At 43.3% G+C, this 16380-nt stretch overlaps 1 protein-coding gene across 1 annotated transcript in view; it reads left to right on the top strand.

Annotated features, from left to right (window-relative positions):
* Positions 1 to 16380, top strand: part of BTAF1 (B-TFIID TATA-box binding protein associated factor 1) — a 3603226-nt gene that overhangs the window by 560954 nt on the left and 3025892 nt on the right. The window contains exon 10 of the mRNA XM_044055641.1: positions 5113 to 5239. Coding sequence (XP_043911576.1) covers positions 5113 to 5239 — 127 coding nt within the window. The remainder of the gene's footprint in view (positions 1 to 5112; positions 5240 to 16380) is intronic.

Below are 16380 nucleotides of genomic sequence, written 5' to 3'. Positions count from 1 at the left end.
CGAACTACAGACTCATCAGACTATGCATGGGGGGGCTCACCTGGCAGTTAAGTGCATTCAGGGCAAATGGAACCCAAATCAAATGCACTTACATATCAATGAAAAAGAAAAGTTAGCTGTACAGAATGCTCCGACAGCCTTCAAGGACTACATTCGTCCAGGACAGCTAATGATAAAGATGGACATCACCACGGTTATGTGGTACATAAAACAAGCAGGAGGTACACATTCCTACCCCCTCTGCAGACTAGCCATGGCATTGTGGAACACGGCCTTGAGCTACCAAGTGCAACTACAAGCTCAATTCCTGCCAGGGAACCTGAATACACTGGCAGACGGACTAAGCAGAAATCTCATGGACCCACACGAGTGGAAACTGGAACCACGGATTTTCAACATGTTGACAAGCATATGAGGGAGCCCAGACATAGATCTGTTTGCCTCCCCCCAGAACTGCCAGTTGGACAAATTTTGCACAAGGACTCCCCACAAAAAAGACTGGGAAGTGGATGGTCTGTCCTTCAGCTGGAAAAACCTATCAGTCTACGCCTTTCCCCCCTTCTTCTGCTCTTCAAAGTTCTGCTAAAAGTCAAACAGGACAAACCAAGTATGATTTTGATTGCTCCAGACTGACCACGCCAGCACTGGTACCCACTCCTGCGCAGTGTCACAAATATCTCCATGGCACCTGTCTCAGACCCCTACCTTGCTGTCTCAGCAGGAGAACCAAATTTTGCACCCTCAGCTCCCAACATTGAACCTTACAGCTTGGCTAATCACTTAAATTCACCCTTAGCATCCCTCAGCAAACCTGTGATGGATGTCATCTTGGAGGCGAGAAGGCCTAGTACTAGAAAATCTTATGCTGACAAATGGAAAAGATTCTGTGCCTGGAACCAATCTTTAGGGATGAGCACAGCAGTGCCCAAATTACGTCAGATTTTGCAATACTTAACTGAGATGCTTCACAAGGGCCTGTCTTTTTCTTCTATTAAAATCCACGCTTCAGCTATTTCAGCTCACTATAACACAGAACCACCCCTCTTTTCTCATCCCCTGCTCAAGCAGCATCTCAGAGGGGCAAAGAACTTGAGACCACCCAGGAGAGCTCCTACCCCTGCCTGGGACCTTAACTTTGTTTTGGAGAAGCTCACTTTACCTCCTTTCGAGTCAGCTGTTACTGCAGACTTATAATTTTTTTCTTGGAAAACAGCCTTCCTTTTAGCAATCACTTCAGCTAGAAGGATATCTGAATTACAGGCCCTTATGGCAGTGGAGCGTTTAATCATCTTTCATGCAGACAGGGTATCTCTGAGGACCAATCCATCCTTCATGCCCAAGGTGGTTTCCAGTGTGTCTCTTAACCAGTCCATGTATCCCAATCCACAGAACAAAGGGGAACGGATTCTGCATTCCTTGGACGTGCACAGACAACTTAGATTCTACTTGGACAGAAATAAATTTCAAAGAATATCTGAACAATTGCTAGTGGCATTTGCTGCTGGGGCAGAGGGGAATGCTATTTCAAAACAAGCCATTTCTAAATGGATAAGCCATTGCATACATTTCTGCTATAAGCGCCATGGAAAACTTATCCCCCAGGGGATCAGATCTCATTCCAGCAGGGCCGCATCTACTTCTGCAGCCTTTCCCAGAGGTGTTCGTACCAAGGATATTCTATAAGCTGCTACCTGGAGTTCTGTACATACTTTGACCAAGCATAATCATTTACCAATGCTCTCTAAATCCAGAGCTGGCTTTGCCACTGCTGTTTTACAGGGCCTTATAGCTGGTCCTAATGCTGTATAACTTCCTCCTCCTAACCATAGCTTTGGGAATCTACCCAAATGTAATGACTGCAACAGTGAAACATGAAGTACATAGTACAGTTTTGTACACTTACCATAAATGTAGATGTTGGAGTGTATTCACTGTTGCAGTTCTGGTTACCCTCCCTCCAGCCCCCTGTTTTTCTCTGACTATACCTCTCCTTTCTTTTACTATGTTTTAAAAAGCCTTTTTGGTGTATTTGCTTTTGTTTGGAGGTATAAGTTTGTGTTTTTAATTTTATTTGCTCCCCATTTGGGGGGCACCTGACATCTGGGGCAAGAAAAACTGATGTAATGGTATCTGCTGCATGTTTTATACCCCTGACGCCCTGACGTTATGAAGATGGGACTGCAACTGACGCAGGACCCAAGACTTTGTTAATCAGGCCGACTGAGGGCAACGTGCCAGCAGATTACCCAAATGTAATGACTGCAACAGTGAATACACTCTAACATCTACATTTATGATAAGTGTACACAACTGTACTTTTGATCTACACAGCAAAGATGACCTTGTGTTATCAGGGATTGTTGAAGTATGGGGGGGGGGGTGTATTGAATGAAAGACCAGCTCCTGTAAGGATCTTGGGTAAGAACAGATGCATTAAGTAAAGGGTAATGGGTAAGGCTCCGAAAATAGTACATGGTAAAATTAGAACTGATCGAAGGAGATTAAAAAAATAACTGAGATGGTGTGAAGGAAATAGAAACATATTTTGTGGGAATATGGGGGAGTGGGAAAGTTGTTTCACTCCCTACAGAATGTCATGACATGGTTGAAGAATGAATTTAACCAAGACGATTATGCTGTTAAGCTGGTATCTTGGTTTAGAATTGTCAAGACGAGCAAGGCCTAGCAGCAGGAGAAGGCAATTTCACAAGAGGAAATAAAGGGTTAAACCTGTTGTAAATGAAGTACTAAATATTGTAAAGGAAATAGTGCTGCTTTATAGGTAGGTACTAGGCTATTGGCCCCAGGGCCTATACAAGCCTAGCCATAACGATTCCCTGGCTATTGCTTCCCACAAATATCTATTTTCCTGGTCCCTTGTTTTAGAAGCAGAGGAAGTAATTTTCACAAAAAGTAATTGTTATATTTGGTAACAAAGTATACAGAAGAGGCTCAAATATTTTCTAATTTCTACAAATGTACTTAATTTTGTTAAAGTAAATCGGTCTAATGCATATGAGTAAACGAATAGTTAGAATGGTAATTGTGTATAATGCATGCATGTCCTTAAAGAAAATCTTATTGTGATATTTTTGTGCATGTTTGTGAGCTCATTTCCCAAGTTAATGTACTTAAATAGTTGCTTTAAAAAGACTTCTCGGCTATGACTTCTGTTTGATTTTTAGTTTCACAGACCTCATGTTCTTTAGTAGCAGAATGTTTGAGCTACAAGTGTCTGTTGTGTGTTGAGCTGTATACAGTTTTCCACACAGCATGGCCTTGAAAGGAACTACTTTACTCATAAAGAAGTCCTCGACCTTCATTGAATTAGTCCATTCTGTTGTCTTTCCTTAAATTGGATTGCAGAATGAGTTTTGCATGTAGTGGTTGTATATGAACATTTAATATAATGTATTGAAAGAACTAAGCTTCTTTGCTGTCCTTTTATGAAAGGAAAATGAAGTTGTGCAATCACCTAAAAGACAATGATTGGCTAGTTGTGTTTTGTTTGCTGTAGCATTTGCAACAAAGTTAAATGTCTGTTAAGCGGCAGTTTTGGTGTCCATTAATATTTTATGTAACCTTTGCAAACTGGGTGTGAAGTCCAGGGGTACTGCAGGATTTGTTTTGACTTTTTTCCCTTGCAATATTAGACTTCTCCATTCCATTTTGTTTTTCTGAATGTACTCTGCTTGTTAAGAACCCGTCCATCAATATTACAAATTCCATCAACACTAATCTTATGATGAACATAAAATTGAGGGTTATGATCCGGTTTCCAATCATAACCAGTTTGTTGTGTCTGAGACATGGCTGTCAAATTCACATTGAGAGCAAAGTTTGAGTTGAATCTAGACATCTGTTGAGTATATGAGAAGCAGGGTTATGATTAGACATACCCCAATAAGTTTGTGTAGCGACAAGCTTTGCTTGCTCCATGTACTGCAAAAGTTGGGGAAAAAAACACTGCAGCATTATGCATTTTAAGACTTTGAAAGCTATTACTTGCTTAGATCAGTCATCACAGAAGACTGGTAGGAAAGCGGTTAAATATTTAATTCAGACTAACTGCTTCCCACAACTCTTTCGTTGCAGCCGATTGCTGGTAATGCCCTACTGTGAAAGTGGAGCTTAACAGTGGTGAAGAATGTTGAAAAGAAGCTTAAGCACTTTTCTGATGTAGGATGCTTAACAAGCTTGTCTTTTCCTTGGTTTTGGAGCATAATTGTGGCATTCCATGCCCTACATAGTTGTAGTCAACATAAGGATAGTTTGATAAAACTTTTGTTGCAATACATGCTTACTTCCTTGTCCTTAATATTGTTTCTGGTATTTGTCCCATAGTTCTGTATAAAACATGGGTATTATGGGTTAATGTATTTTATATTTCTATATACTACTATGCATTTTATAGCCTTCTTTACTCTGCAGCGGGATGTGCATTAAAGTATTTTGCCAAGATTTTAACTCTTAAGTTAGTTTATCTTTTGTTTGGGGTTTGGGCTCCTTTAAGCCCTATCTAATAGCATTTGTTGGCATATACATTCTCACTTCTTCCTGTGCTGTAAGGACTAAAATACTGGGGTGTGGGAGGTAGTGTTTTATACCTACCATTTTCTAATGGTTGTGGCTGCTGACTGCATCTATAACCAATTTCTGAAATCAATATGAGGGGGAGGCTGTCAATAGCATCTGGCTAATTTATATTTTAAATTCCAGCAGCAAAGGTAATGTTTTGAACATCTGTTAATTGTGAGCATAATCTTTTGGCTGTACTGTACTGGATTCAAGAAATGCTGCCTTGGTTGTGGTATGCAAGCATTTATAAGAAGGTCTGTATGTTCTAGTCTTGAAATGATTTGTTATGTACGAGTACTGCACTTGCAAGTGATGGAAGAGCTGTAATAAAGGCAACATGCAACAGAAATTTGGATAAAAAATATAGTTAGTCTCGTGTAAAGCTTAAAATCCTTCACAACCGGTACTAGTGGGTTTGTATTACAGTACAAGTAGGTGACTGTATTGTTTCTGACCTAAAATTAAATGAGTCTATGTATTTGGCATTTTCAGCAACCTCTTAGAGAATGTACTAACATATTACCATATTTCTAGTAATGACAGCACTGATTGTGAACCAGAGGAGAAGAGGAGAAAAATGACAAATGTTGTAATTGATCAGCCTGCAAGTGAGACTAAAGTCTTAATAGATAATATTCCAGATTGTTCTTCATTTGATGAGGTAAGTACAGTTTACTGCAGTCCACATGTTTAAATTGCTGCTACTATTACTTCAGTTTCATCATTAGCTTTATTACTGAGATTGTGTTTCTCATGTTGGCATTTCCTATATAATTAAGTGATGATGTTCTTCGTGTTTCACTGTTGCAGTCATTACACTTGGGTTATCCTACTGGCAGGCTACCCTCAGTTGGCCTGAATTCCAAAGTCTAGGTCCAGCATCGGTTGCTGTCGCCTCTTCGCTGACGTCCGTGCGCCAGGGGTATAAAAGATGCAGCCAATGCCATTTTCCAAAGTCTTTCTTGCCGCACGGTGCCCGAAGCAGAAGCAGTTCGCAAGTGCCTGTCGGCCAACTCCTGAGATTTTCGAGTTCGAATTTCAGATCCGAAGTCTTCTATAAAGCTAAGTATCCCATTGGGGAAACTTTTTTTTCTTGCTCCAGAACTGATGTCAGAAAAAGTTGTTAATTGTATTTCTTGTGGGAAGCTAATACCTCATAAGGACTTTCATTCTTACTGTATTCCTTGCCTAGGGCCCTGATCATAATTTCCTAGGTTGTAGGTTTTGTGCTAGATTTAAACAAATCACTATTAAGCGTCTGTATGATTATGCTTTAAACTACTTTGGGCGCAGATTTAATTACCCAGAAATGTCGTCGAAAAGCCATCTGACTACCGGGGTTCACAAAAAATGCAAAGAAAAAGGAAAGACCGTGACCCAAAACTGACAACGAAGCTTCTCCTAAGCCAGTCGCCGGTTCGCTGGTTCTCAGTGAGGCGCTTTCGCAGCCCCTGACTACCGCTACTTAAGAGTCGCAGGCCGCTACTGACTCCCACGTGGAGTCAGCCATGCCGCTAAAAACTCAAGGTATTGCAGCTTCGGACGCAATTCCTTTAGATGGGTCTGGAGCCGCTGAGCAGGCACTGGCTTCTGAGGGTGTATTCAGACCTAAACAGCTATACATTAAACCGACTTCTAAGACAAAGACTAAAGCACCTTCAAAGGCAAAGAAGCTACCTCAAGAGCCACGTGGACAGGCCTCCATGCCCAAAAAACAGATGCTTAAAATGGCCGAAGACTTGATTACCTTAATCAGGGGTTCCCATCCCCCTCCTGATGAGGCCTAGGCAAGAGACTGTGAATCTTCAGATCAGGTTTCCATTTCTTCTGATTCTTTTGATCAGGAATATTCCCCCCCGTATGAGGATTCTGATGCTGAAGAATATATTCCTTCAGCTTTTCCGGGGGATTATTCTCTTAGGGAAACCTTGCATACCATGAGGGAGCATTTCCACTGGGAGAGCCAAGATTTTTCAGAGTCTAAAAAGAAGCTCAGGGATTTCCTGATGTTCATAGTATTACACTGCTGCAGTCATTACACTTGGGGTTATCCTGCTGTCAACCGGTTCCCCAGTCGGCCTGAGTTCCAAAGTCTTGGTCCGGCATCGGTTGCTGTCGCCTCCTCCCTGACGTCAGTGCAACAGGGGTATATAAGATGCAGCCGACGCCATTTTCTTCAGTCTTTCTTGCCGCGCGGTGCCCGAAGCAAAAGCAGTTCACAAGTGCCAGTCGGCCATCTCCTGAGATTTTCATTCCGAATCCAGAACCGAAGTCTTCTACAAAGCTAAGTACCCCGTTGGGGAAACGTTTTCTTTCCTCAGACCGATGTCAGTAAAAGTTAATAACTGTATTTCTTGTGTGAAGCAAATACCTCATAAGGATTTCCATTCCTATTGTATCCCATGCCTGGGCCCTGACTACGACATCACTGGTTGTTGGTTTTGTGCTAGGTTTAACAAGTGCACTGTAAAACGTCTGTTTGATTTTGCCCAACATTATTTTGGTAGAAAATTAAATTATGCCATGCCGTCGGAACTTCTGACAACCGGAATACACAAAAAGCGCAGAGACAAGGATAGGCATCCGAGGTCCAAAACTGACTAAGCCTCTTCTAGTCCAGTCGCCGGTTCTCCGGTTTTCAGCGTGGCGCCTTCGCAGCCCCTGACTACCACTTCTGTAGAACCACAAGCTGCCTCTGACTCCCACGTGGAGATGGCTGGACCTTCGGACGCACAAGTTCTTCAGCCTACCGAGACTAACCTTTCAGAGGGATCCGGAGTAGCTGAGCAACCCACAGCTATAGAGGGTGTCTTCAGACTTACTCAGTTAAGCATTAAACTCTCAGCTAAGTCTAAGCCTCCTTTAAAGTCAAAGAAACAAATACAGCATTCTCCAGGACAGGCCTCCATGCCTAAGAAACAAATGCTCAAAATGGCCGAAGACCTAGTCACTCTGATTAGGGGGGGTCCCATCCCCCTCCTGATAAAAGGCCTAGACAGGATGCAGACTATGACTCATCCGACCAGGTGTTCATCTCTTCTGATTCATCCTCAGACCTAGGATACTCTTTACCCCCTTATGAGGATTGTGATGCTGAGGAATCAATTCCATCAGCCTCACCGCCTGAGGACTACTCCTTTGGGGAAACCCTACATACCATGAGGGAGCATTTCCACTGGGAAGGCCAGGATTACTCAGAATCCAAGAAAAGGCTAAGAGACTTTATTTTATTACGTCAACACAGACCCCTTGCTATTCTGCCACTGTTAGATATTGTGGATGATGTGTATACTGAATCCAGCTTAAATCCTGATTCCTCACCTCCAGCCCCTGTTAAACCTGACAGATACTACAGAGTCCCTGATTCAACATAAATTTCTGTATAAAAGCCCTGTAGCTGACCCTGAAACTATTTCTCAGGGACCCAAAGGAGTTAAAGCCTCATCAGCCAAGAATCCAGTTCCCTCTGACAGATTCCAGAGCATTAGACAGATGGGGAAAGAAAGTATATACGTCTGCAACTTCAGCAATGAGAGCCTTAAATTGCCAGTTTCACATGCTAAAATATCAGCAATTTTTTCTGTCTCATTTGAAACAAAAAATGCTTCCAGAATCAGATCCTCCTAATTTTAAAGAAATGCAGGACTTATTGCATGCAGCTGAACAAGTGGGAAAGCATACTTTGCAATGTGGTTTTGATTCTCTAGAGGCCTCCTGCAGAGCAGCAGTTACAGGTTCTGTCATTAGAAGACCTGCTTGGTTAAAAGAACATACGTTACCAGATCATGTTAAAGCAAAATTATTGGATGCACCTTTGCAGCAGGATGTGTTATTTGGAGTTAAGGCAGAAGAGGTATTAAAGAAAATGGAGGATAAGGCAAAATCTATGCAAACTGTGAAGGATTACTTACAGGTTCAGCCTCTTAGATTTAGCAGAAACTGGCCAACTAAGAATTGGTCCTTTCCAATTACAGACAGACCTCAAAGGGGAAGATACAGACGTCCAAGAGGTAGAGGTCAAACACAAGGTCCTTACAGGCCTCGACAGTGGGTTGCATTAGGCCAGAAAGAAGGGGAGGACAGGCCCAAACCATATAAAAAGCAGCTCCAATGACTTCCCACTACAGCTGCCAAACAAATCCTTCTTGGCAGCCCCCTTGGGAGGAAAACTGGCACTCTTCTACCACAATTGGCAAATGATCACCAAAGACAAATGGGTTCTCAACATTGTATTTCAAGGTTATAGGTTCCACTTTCACACTCTGCCAAGGTTAAAAGGAATGCCAAATCTGCCACCAAATCAATGGGCAGAAGCTCAAAAACAAATTACAGCACTCATGGATATGAGAGCTATTCAAAAGGTACCATCACATGAGCAAGGACAAGGATTTTACTCGAGACTCTTTCTGGTACCCAGAAAGGACAAAGCCTGGAGGCCCATTCTGGATCTTTCATCTCTAAACACTTACCTGGATGTTCTGAAATTCAGAATGTTGACATTACAGCAGCTTCTTCCCATGCTGGGCAAGAAAGCTTGACTCGTGACCTTGGACCTAAATGAGGCATACCTGCATGTCCCTATCAGACAAAACTGCAGAAGATGGTTCAATGCACTACCAATTCTCTGCACTGCCCTTTGGCTTATCTACTATGCCCAGGGTCTTCACAAAGTGCCTGGCACCAGTAATTGCATTTTGCAGACAGAAAGGAATTCAAATTTATCCGTACCTGGATGACTGCCTGATTCAAGCAGAGAGCAAGGACATTCTTCTAAAGCATCTGGCGTTTGTAAAAAAGTTAAGTTGCTTGGGGTTCACAGTAAACGAAAAGAAATCAAAACTAGTGCCCTCACAAGAGATTATATTCCTGAGTGCTAGCTTGAACACAACGGCCCAGATGGCTTATCTCACGCCAGACAAACAAGGACAACTGACTCAATACTTTCAATTGATGGCAACAAAGACCCAACTCCCTGCAAGAAAAATTCTGCAGGCCTTGGTTTACATGGCATCCTGCATACTACTAATTCCATATGCCAGACTGCATATGAGGAAACTACAATGGTACCTAAAGAATGTATGGTCTCAACACTGTCAAAGTTTGGAAACAGTTATACCACTAATCCCTTGCCTTCAACAGGAGTTTCAGTGGTGGGCTCAAGCTCGTCACCTCAACAAGGGAAAGCCTTTTACACAACCCACAGCCAGGCAAACACTAACAACAGATGCATCGGATTACGCCTGGGGAGCACACATGGCAGACATATGTACTCAGGGCACGTGGCCCGCAGAACAAAGGCATCTTCACATCAATCAAAAAGATGCTAGCTGTACAAAATGCGCTTATAGCTTTCAAGGACCTGCTGCATCCAGGACAACTACTGCTAAACAGACAACACCACAGTTATGTGGTACATAAGCAAGGGGGCACTCACTCCTACCCCCTATGCAGACAAGCTATGACCTTGTGGAACACAGCTATAAACCTTCAAGTTCATCTGCAAGCACAATTCTGCCAGGAGAGAAAAACACGCTGGCAGACTACATAAGCAGAAACATTATGGATCCCCACGAATGGGAGTTGAATCCACAAATATTCAGAATGATAACACAGAAATGGTGGAGCCCTGATATAGATCTGTTCGCATCCCCAATAAACTGCCAGCTACAAAAATTATGCACAAGGCGTTAACATCTACAAGCATGGAAAGTGGATGCCCTCTCATTCAGTTGGGAGAACCTACAAGTTATACGCTTTCCCACTACTACCTCTCCTGCCAAAGGTACTCATAAAAGCCAGGCAGGAAGAGCCAAAGATGATCCTGATTGCACCAGACTGGCCACACCAGCACTGGTACCCAATCTTAAGGAGCTTAGCACAAGAACCACCCTGGATTTTGCCTCAAATCCCACATCTGCTGACTCAGCACAACAAACAAAGCAATGCCTCTCTCCAAAGCGGTTATGGATGTCATTCTGGAGGCCAGAAGGCCTAGTACCAGGAAAGCCTATTCGAATAAATGGAAGAGATTCATGTGCCTGGAACCAAGCTCACAGCCTTGACCCTCTTGTCCCAAACATTCCTCAGATACTACAATACTTAACTGAGATGCTGGACAAAGGACTCTCCTCATCCATCAAGATCCATGCCTCTGCCATCTCTGCTCATTACAACATGGATCCACCAATTTTCTCTAATCCTCTGTTAAAACAGTACCTCAGAGGGGCTAAAAACATAAGACCACCCCGTTGAGCACCTACTCCAACTTGGGATCTCAACTTTGTTTTGCAGATGCTAACTTTACCTCCTTTTGAGCCAGCCAACACAACAGAATTAAAATATATCTCTTGGAAAACTGCTCTGCTCCTGGCAATAACATCAGCACGAAGAGTTTCATAATTACAGGCACTAATGGCAGTGGAACCTTTCCTCATTTTCCACCAGGACAGGGTGTCTTTAAGAACTAACCCTTCTATTATGCCAAAGGTGGTATCCAGTGTGGCTCTAAACCAAACTATTCACCTGCCAACTTTTTATCCTAAACCACAGAATAAAGGGGAGAGACTACTGCACTCTTTGGACATTCACAGGCAGTTATGCTTCTACTTGGACAAAACCAAAGCTTTCAGAAAATCTGAGCAATTATTGGTAGCATATGCCGCAGGAGCACAGGGAAAAGCCATTTCAAAACAGACTATTTCAAAATGGATAGGACATTGTATACATTTCTGTTACACATACCATGGAAAACCTGTACCTAGCAGCATTAGATCTCACTCCACCAGGGCAACAGCCACTTCAACTGACTACCTCAGGGGAGTACCTACCAAGGATATTTTGGAAGCGGCAACTTGGAGTTCTGTACATACCTTCACCAAGCATTACCATCTGCCTCTATACTCTAAATCCAGAACTGGCTTCGCCACTGCACTGCTGCAGGGCCTTATAGCGACCCCCTAATGCCTTATAGAACCAGCCACCCTTCCTCAGTTTTGGGATTCTACCCAAGTGTAATGACTGCAGCAGTGTAACACGATGAACATCGTACAGTTTTGTACCTACCATAAATGTAGATGTTCGAGTGTATACACTGCTGCAGTCCAGGTTACCCTTCCTCCTTCCCCTCTTACTGGCTGGTACATACCTATGTCTTCTACCCTTACTACCTATGGGGAGTATTTGCTGGTAGCTGTAAGTTGTTTTTTGCTTTTCTTATGTATGTTGTATTAGCAATTGGAATTGCCTACCTATATAGAGGCACCTGACATCTGGGGCAAGAAAAACTGAAGAAAATGGCATCTGCTGCATCTTATATACCCCTGTCGCACTGACGTCAGGGAGGAGGCCACAGCAACCGACGCCGGACCAAGACATTGGAACTCAGGCCGACTGGGGAACTGCCCGACGGCAGGATAACCCCAAGTGTAATGACTGCAGCAGTGTATACACACTAACATCTACTTTTATGGTAGGTACAAAACTGTACTTTACTACCTCAGCACAAGCCCCTAGCCATCCCTCCTGTGTTAGACATTGTAGATGATGTGTTTTTGCAGTCTAACCTTACCCCTGACTCCTTATCTCCAGCACCTGTTAAGCCTGACAGATATTACAGGGTTCCTGACTCTCACAAATTTCTTTTTAAAAACCCTGCTGCAGACCCAGAAACTATCTCTCAGGGTCCCAAGGGTGTTAAGGCTTTTGCTGCAAAAAAAACATACCCCTTCAGACAGGGATTCTAGGGCTCTGGATAGATGGGGAAAAAAAGTTTACACATCTGCTACCTTGGCTATAAGGGCCTTAAACTGCCAGTTTCATATACGCAAATATCAGCAACATGTCATGGCAATGCTTAAACAGAAAATGTTAAATTCTGAATGTGCAGAAAACAAGGAAATGCAGGATATATTGCATGCAGCTGAACAAATTGGAAAGCATACTCTGCAATGTGGTTTTTATTCATTAGAGGCCTCCTGCAGGGCCACAGTTACAGGTTCTGTAATTAGAAGGCATGCTTGGTTAAACAAAATCTGCCTGATCATGTTAAAGTTAAATTATTGGATGCACCTTTACAGCATGATTCCTTGTTTGGTGTTGAGGCAGAGGAGGTGTTAAAAAAAAATGGAGGACAAGGCTAAATCTATGCAAACGGTCAAAGATTTCTTACAAGTACAGTCACCTAGGTTTAGTAGACACTGGCCAATAAAGAATTGGTCATTTCCTGTGTCAGACCTCAACGGGGCAGACCCAGATGCCCTAGAGGCAGATCCCAGGTGCAAGGTTCATACAGGTCAAAGCAATGGGGTGCTTCTACCTCCAAAAGTGGAGGACAAATCACAGCCTTACAGGAGACAGACCCAATGACTTCCCCCTTCCTGCACCAAGCACTTATTTCCTGGCAGCACCCTTAGGGGGAAAATTAGCACTTTTTTCTCAAAATTGGCACATTATAACCCAGGACAAGTGGGTTCTAAATATCGTGTCACAAGGCTTACAAGTTCCATTTCCATACCCTGCCAAAGGCAAACAGCTGGCCAGATCTGCCAAAAAATCAGTGGGCAGAGGCACAAAAACAAGTCTCATCCCTCCTGGACATGAGGGCTATTCAACAAGTGCCAGAGCAAGAGCGGGGTCAAGGATTTTACTCAAGACTGTTCTTGGTACCTGGAAAGGACAAGGCCTGGAGGCCAGTACTGGACCTATCGATTCTGAATATATTCCTGGACATACCAAAATTCAAAATGTCGACTTTGCAGCAGCTACTGCCCATGCTGGGCAAGAACGCTTGGCTTGTAACTTTAGACCTAAAGGAGGCATACCTGCATGTCCCAGTCAGACAAATATGCAGAAGATACCTCAGATTCAAGGCTGGTTCTATGCATTGCCAATTCTCTGCACTGCCCTTTGGCTTATCTACTGCACCCAGGGTCTTTACAAAGTGCCTGGCACCAGTAATTGCATTCTGCAGACAGAGGAATACAAATATATCCTTAATTGGACGACTGCCTAATTCAAGCAGAGAAAAAGGACATCCTTCTACAGCATCGGGCATTTGTGAAAAAACTTCTAACATGCCTGGGTACACAGTCAACGAAAAGAAATCAAAACTCGTACCCTCTCAAGAGATAATATTTCTGGGTGCAAGCTTAAATATAACTGCCCAAATGGCTTATCTCATGCCAGACAAAGACAACTGACTACCTACTTCAACATGTTAGCAACAAAGGCCCAGTCATCTGCAAGAAATATTCTGCAGGCTTTGGTCTTCATGGCATCCTGCATCCTACTAATTCCATATGCAAGACTGCATATGAGGAAACTTCAATGGTACCTAAAAAGTGTTTGAACTCAACATTGCCACAGCCTGGAAACTATAATTACTCTCATTCCCTGCCTGCAACAGGAGTTTCGATGGTGGGCAAAAGCTTGTCAGCAAAACAAGGGACAGCCATTTACATTACCCCTAGCCAGGCAAACACCAACAATGGATGCGTCCGATTATGCCTGGGGGGGCCCACATGGCAGGAAAATGCATTCAAGGAACATGGACCTCAAACCAAATGCATCTACATATCAATCAGAGATGCTAGCTGTTCAAAATGCCCTGACAGCCTTCAAGGACCTACTTCAACCAGGACAACTACTGATAAAGACAGACAACACAACGGTCATGTGGTATATAAACAAGCAGGGGGGCACACATTCTTACCCCCTTTGCAGACTAGCCATGACTTTGTGGGACACAGCATTGGCTTACCAAGTACATCTGCAAGCACAATTCCTGCCAGGAAGGAAAACTACTCTGGCAGACGAACTAAGCAGAAACCTCATGGATCCCCACGAGTGGCAGCTGGATCCACAAGTCTTCAGCATGATTACAACAAAATGGGGGTGCCCAAACATAGATCTATTTGCCTCCCCTCACAGCTACCAACTAAAGAGATTCTGCACAAGGATTTATCACAGAGAAGCATGGAAAGTGGACGCCCTATCATTCAGCTGAAAAAACCTGTCCGTATATGCCTTAACCCTTTTGCCTCTCCTCCCCAAGGTACTCCTAAAGGTCGGACAGGAGAAGCCAAAGATGATACTGATTGCACCAGACTGGCCCCGCCAGTACTGGTACCCAATCCTAAGGAACTTGTCTCAATACCCGGCTTGGACCTTGCCTCAAATACCTCATCTATCCCAACAAAACAATCAGATCCTGCACAGCCAACTAAAGACCTTAAATTTGGCAGCATGGAGGATAATGTAGTCATTCAAAACGCGCCTCTCACTAAAGCTGTGATGGATGTCATTTTGGAGGCCAGAAGGCCTAGTACCAAAAAATCTTGTGCTGGAAAATGGAAGAGATTCTGTGCTTGGAATCAGGCAGAAGGAATTGACACAGCTGTACCAAATATTCCTCAGATTTTGCAATACTTGACTGAGATGCTGGACAAAGGTCTATCCTTTTCATCAATTTAAATTCATGCCTCTGCCATTTCGTCTCATTACAATACAGAGCCACCAATCTTTTCTCTCATCCTTTGTTAAGGCAGTACCTCAGAGGAGCCAAAAACTTAAGACCTCCAAGGAGTTCACCAATACCTGCATGGGACTTCAGTTATGTCTTGGAAAAACTCACCCTGCCTCCTTTTGAGCCAGCTGCTACAGCTGATATAAAGTTTTTATCTTGGAAAACAACTCTGCTCCTAGCAATAACCTCTGCAAGACTAGTCTCAGAGCTACAGGCACTCATGGCTGTGGAAACCTTTATCATTTTTTATCCAAACAGGGTTTTTGTGAGGACAAACCCGACATTTATGCCCAAGGTAGTGTCCAGTGTGGCCCTTAACCAAACTGTTAATCTGCCTACTTTTTATCCAAACCCACCAAATAAGGGGGAGAATTCTGCATTCTTAGGACTCAGCTACGCTTCTACTTTAACATAACCAAAGCTTTCAGGAAGACAGAGCAACTACTAGTTGCATATGCTGCAGGATCACAAGGAAAGGCTATCTCAAAGTGGATAGGCCACTGCATTCGTTTCTGCTATTCACAACATGGCAAGCCAGTGCCTAAGGGCATTAGGCCACATTCAACCAGAGCAGCAGCCTTCCTCAGGGGAGTACAAACCAAAGACATTTTAGAGGCTGCTACCTGGAGTTCAGTGCACACCTTTACAAAGCACTATCATTTACCACTCTACTCTAAATCCAGGGCAGGCTTTGCCACTGCAGTTCTGCAGGGCCTCATAGCCTCTCCTAATGCTATTTATCTCCAGCCTCCCAACCATAGCTTTGGGATTCAACCCAAGTGTAATGACTGCAACAGTGAAACACAAAGAACATAGTACAGTTGTGTACAATTACCATAAATGTAGATGTTCGAGTGTATTCACTGTTGCAGTCCAGGTTACCCACCCACCATCCCCCATATCTTTTCTAGAACTTATCTGCACTTCTCTAATCTATACAACCTATGTGGTGTATTTGCTTGTAGATGAAGGTATAATATATTTTGGTGCATGCATGTTTTATTGGCATATTTTTAGCCTACCCTTTTTGGGGCACCTGACATCTGGGGCAAGAAAAACTGAAGAAAATGGTGTCTGCTGCTTCTTTTATACCCCTGGTGCACTGACGTCAGGGAAGAGGCGACAGCAACCGACGCCGGACATAGACTTTGGAATTCAGGCTGACTTGAGGGTAGCCTGCCAGCAGGATAACCTAAGTGTAATGACTGCAACATTGAATACACTCAAACATCTACATTTATGGTAAGTGTACACAACTGTACTTGTTTCCCCCCCCTTTT

This window comes from Protopterus annectens, chromosome 14.part0 (assembly GCF_019279795.1).
Source record: "Protopterus annectens isolate FY-2018-M chromosome 14.part0, PAN1.0, whole genome shotgun sequence".
Lineage (NCBI taxonomy): Eukaryota > Metazoa > Chordata > Ceratodontiformes > Protopteridae > Protopterus > Protopterus annectens.
This window is presented reverse-complemented; position numbering and strand designations above follow the sequence as displayed.